Source organism: Marmota marmota, unplaced genomic scaffold (assembly GCF_001458135.2).
Source record: "Marmota marmota marmota unplaced genomic scaffold, marMar, whole genome shotgun sequence".
NCBI lineage: Eukaryota > Metazoa > Chordata > Mammalia > Rodentia > Sciuridae > Marmota > Marmota marmota.
This window is the reverse complement of record NW_026000249.1, coordinates 6,478,228-6,483,135: the sequence shown is the minus strand read 5'-3', so window position 1 is coordinate 6,483,135 and position 4,908 is coordinate 6,478,228. Positions and strand designations below refer to the sequence as shown.

The 4,908-nt window shown below is 37.3% G+C and overlaps 1 protein-coding gene across 1 annotated transcript in view; it reads right to left on the bottom strand.

Moving 5' to 3' along the window:
• Positions 1–4,908, bottom strand: part of Txlng (taxilin gamma) — a 54,829-nt gene that overhangs the window by 25,011 nt on the left and 24,910 nt on the right. The window contains exon 2 of the mRNA XM_048796372.1: positions 3,188–3,567. Within this exon, the coding sequence (XP_048652329.1) occupies positions 3,188–3,567 (380 nt within the window). The remainder of the gene's footprint in view (positions 1–3,187; positions 3,568–4,908) is intronic.

The following is a 4,908-nucleotide window of genomic DNA, read 5'->3' as shown; positions in this document are numbered from 1 at the left end:
AAAAAAAAAAAAAAAAAAAAAAAAGAAAGAAAAGCTATTTTTAAATTCTGGATTAGCAGGCTACCATCCACACCCCAAATTTCTTCACTCACTCATTAACACTGCTATTTCTAAGAACACTTGTTGAAAATTCCTTTGCCTACCATTGATGTCCAAGTTAAGATAAAGGGCAAATTACAAAGGGCACAGAATATTTTTAAAAGCTTCCTCCTAACCAAGTACAACTACAGAAACAAGTTCAAAGGGAGTTTCAGTTGGTACTATGCCTTGCCTATCCAAAATGTACACAATCACTGGTGACCTATATTTTTTCCTGTGAGCAATTAAATAACTTATCTTCTAGTGATGTACTAAGCATATTCCTTGTGTTAGCCAAGGTCAGTACAAATAAAAGCACAAGATAGCTCTTCCCTTGGGACAAAGAGCTTAACAAGAGTATTTTAAGGACTTTGGCAGGGAGAAGCAGTTAGCTGAGACAGGAGGGGACAAATGGTGTCTCAGAAGAGATCAGGCATGTTCAGGGTAGCATGGACACAGAAAAATGGTGCTTCGAGATAAGTGATAACATTTTATTTCTCAAGCTGAGTGGTAGGTACCATTTTCATCTTTTTAATGTTTATTTTTACATGTAATATATTTCATTAAAATATATATCTTAGGGCCAGGGTTGTGGCTCAGTGGTAGAGCGCTTGCCTAGCATGTATGAAGCACCAGGTTCAATCCCTGGCACCACATTAGAAAAATAAACAAAGTTTAAAAAAAAAATATATATATATATATATATATATCTTAAAATGACTTTGGTGCCATGCACAGTGGGGCACGCCTATAATCCCAGCAATTCCAGAGGCTGAGGAAGGAGGTTTGTAATAAGGCCAGCCTCAGCAATGTAGTGAGACTCTGTCTCCAAACAAAAAATGGGCTGGGGATGTAGATCAGCAATACACACTCATGGGTTCGATCCCCAGGACTGAGAAAGAAAGAACAAACAAACTAACTTTGGCATCTAGTATGGGGGAAAAGCAGGCCGATTTCAAGAAAGAATACTTCTGGGCTGGGGTATACATCAGTGGTATAGCACTGAACCACCATGCAGAAGTCCAGGTTTAATCCTCAGCATCACAAAAATAAATAAATAAATAAAGGGAAAGGAGGGGTTGGGGTTGTGGCTCAGAAGTAGAGTGCGTGAGGCGCTGGGTTCGATCCTCAGCACCACATAAAAATTAAATAAAGGTATTGTGTCCACTTACAACTAAAAAATAAATGTAAAAAAAAAAGAACGAATGAAAGGAAAAGGAAAAAAAGAATATTTTTCAGGCCAGGGGTGCTGGCAAGGGCTTATGATCCCAGCTAATCAGGAAGATGAGGTGGGAGGATTCCCTGAGCCCATTGAGGCAATAAAACATGACTATTGAGTATGATCAGAAATAATCATAATGTCATTTATACTATTATGAAGAATTGAAAATTCCATCTTTTTTAGATAAGTTGCATACCATAAAGTTCATTTTGTTTGTTTATTTATTTATTTTTAGAGATGAGATCTCTAAAGTTCCAGGCTAGCCTTGAACTCCCAGGCTTAAGCGATCCTCCTGCCTCGGCCTCCAGATTAGCTGGGACTACAGGCTCTTGCCACAGTGCCCAGATACAATTCACTTTTTAGGTGTACAATTTAATATATTCACAAGGTTGTATAACCATCTCCACTGTCTTAATTCCAGAACACTTTCATTACCCTAAAAAGAAACTTACACCTATTAGCAGTCACTCCTCATTCCTCTATCCTCCCTAGCTCTGGCAATCACAAATCTATTTTCCTGTCTCCATGGATTTGCCAATTCTGGACATTACATATAAAATGGAGTTACACAATTGTGGATTTTTTTGTGTGTCTGACTTACTTCACTTCACAAAATGTTTTTAAGTTCATTCGTGTAGTGTGATGTATCAATGCTTCATTCATTTTTATGGCTGAGTAATATTCCATAATGCAGACCGACCACATTTTGTTTATCTGTTTATTATTCGATATTTATTATTTATTTATATATTTATTATTCCCACTTCTTGGATGTTATGAATAATGCTGCTCTGAACATTTGTATAAAAGCTTGTATGCACGTTTTCAGTCCTCTTGGCTACATATCTAGATGCAGAATTGCTTGGTTATGATAACATTATCTGGAACTCTTACATGCTTTTACACATGTAATTAGGGCTATCAATTTAAGAAATTATGTCTTGTTTGTAAGGAATTAAAATTATTTTCATATTCCTGCCAGACAAAGTGGCACAAGCCTGTAATCCCAGCAACTCGGGAGTCTGAAGTAGGAGGATTCCAAGTTCAAGGCAAGACTTAGCAACTTAGCAAGACCCTTTGAGACTCTGTCTCAAAATAAAAAAATAAAAAAGGACAAGGGATATAGGTCAGAGGTAAAGTACTCCTGGGTTCAAACAACAACAATAACTGAGGGACAACCAATAAGACTAAAATAAAATAGGTTTTCAAATTTCCTTCATGAGATTTAGCCTGTCACATTCTTGATCTAAACTGCAAGCTACATAGCAAAGGAGAGAAAATATACCCTGAAAGCTAGTCGACCCGCTTTCTGAACTACAAATAACATTATGTTGTCTCTTGAGTTTTGTTCCTTATCTTTAAAGAAACTGATCAAATAAATACATATTTTTGGTCAGACTACATTAAAGATGTAACAAGTCAAGTCAAATACCACTTCAGTCAAGGTGGCCCCTAATTTTTTCAAGAAAACTTTTTTGTTGTTGTTGTTGTAGATGGACACAATACCTTCATTTTATTTATTTATTTTTATGTGGTGCTGAGGATGGAACCCAGTGCCTCACATGTGCTAGGCCAGCACTCTACCACTGAGCTACAACTGCAGCCCAAAAAAGTGAACTCTTGATTTTTTTTTTAATATTTTTTTTTAGTTGTAGTTGGACACAATACCTTTATTTATTTATTTTTATGTGGTGCTGAGGATCAAACTTGCTCGTGCTAGGTGAGCACCACAACCCAAGCCCGAACTCTTTGATTTTTTTAGAGAGAAATAACTACGCTTCCTCCTCTGCTATTTTTGCCTCCTAAACATAACTGCAGCAGACATGCAGACTGACCTCACCAGTAGGTATACTAGCTAAACACCCCCAAACAGGTCAAGTTCATGGCCACTGTGCTGCAGAAAATATGAGTAAAATGAGCAGTATGTGAAAATGTGCAACCACTGAGCAGAGATTATTACCTAAGGTTTTTTCTTTGTTCCTGGTGCACTCTGAATCTTGCTGACCATCAGGGGGATCTGTTCGAGCTTCTCGTCCAGGAATTTCCTCTCTTGACTCCTGGGCACGGTAGGCTGAGCTCACCAAATTCCTGTTCTTTGTTATAAAATCACTGCTACCTTCATCCTCTTCCAGTGAATGCTTGTTACTTGTGCCACCACATTTGGAGTCTTGATGTTGAAGAATATCATTTGATTGAGAGTTACACAACATATCAGGTTTCACCCCTAGCCCACAAATTCCAGTTTCTTCCATTGTGCTAATTTCAAACTAGAGGAAAGTGGACGGAGAAAAAAAAAGATGGAAAAAGTTAAATTAAATGCAATCCATATTTATAACCAATAACAGATACATCATAGCTTGACAGCTTTTTTTTTCTTAGTGGTTTATAAAATCAAAGTAAATAAGCACTTTCTAAGTTTCACTGAGATAAATTACAAGTTAAAAAAGGCCAGTTGTGGTGATACACAACTGTTATCCCAGTGACTCAGGAGACTGAGGCAGAAGAATCACAAGTTCAAGGCCAACCTTAGCAACTTAATGAGACCCTCAGTAAATGGTGAGAGACTGCTTCAAAATAAAAAAATAAAAAGGACTGGGCTAGGGTTGTGACTCAGTGCTAAGAGTGCTTGCCTAGAATGCGTGAGGCCCTGGGTTTGATTCTCAGCACTGCATATAAATAAATAAATAAAAATAAAGGTTCATCGGGCTGGGGCTCAGTGGTAGAGTGCTTGCCTTAGCACCATATAAAAAAATAAAAATAAAGATATTGTGTCCATCTACAACTAAAATTAAAATATTTTTTTAAAAAATTAAGGCTCATCCATAACTAAAAAATATTTTTTTTAAAAAAAAGGACTGAGGATGTAGCTCAGTGGTTAAGAGTCCCTGGGCTCAATCCTGAATATAAAAAATATTTTAAAAGGGATGGGGGTATATAGCTAAGTGATAAAGTGGATGTATAGCATGTCTTGGTTTGGATCCCTGACACCAGATTAAATTAAACAAAATAATAAAGTTAAAACAAATCATACAACTAAGTTGTACCAAAAGAGGTTTAAAAAATACCATTTGGTTATAAATCTTTAGTTATTTCACTATAAAAAGTCATTTAAAAATAACCAGAACAACAACAACAAAAAAAAAAAAAAAACCAGAACACCTTAACAGAAGTGAAATTGTCTCCAAGTCAATGAACATTAATTATTCTGGTCTTATCCTTAAGACAGGATGGCAGAGATAACTAGCTAACTATCCACCAAAAGCTAGCTCCTATACCATCCTCTGGAGCTGCCACTGTGGGACACATACCAGCCACTCACATTCTAGATGGGGCTCCCGTGTGAAGCTCTCACTGAGAGAATGTGAACAAAGGCAATGACTGTCACTTGTGCAATCAGACTTTCATTCTCAAAAGCACATGTTCTTTCTCTACCATCCCTCCTTCCCTTCTCTGGCTGAATGCAGGTCTCCAACATGGTACAGGATGGCAGAGCCAGAAAATGAAAGCAGCGTGGACCCCTAAATCCCACACAGGAAAGTCAACCTCCCTGCAAAGAAAACCCACAACTGGACTAATAGGTGAACAAGTAATAAACTTCTCTCATGTTA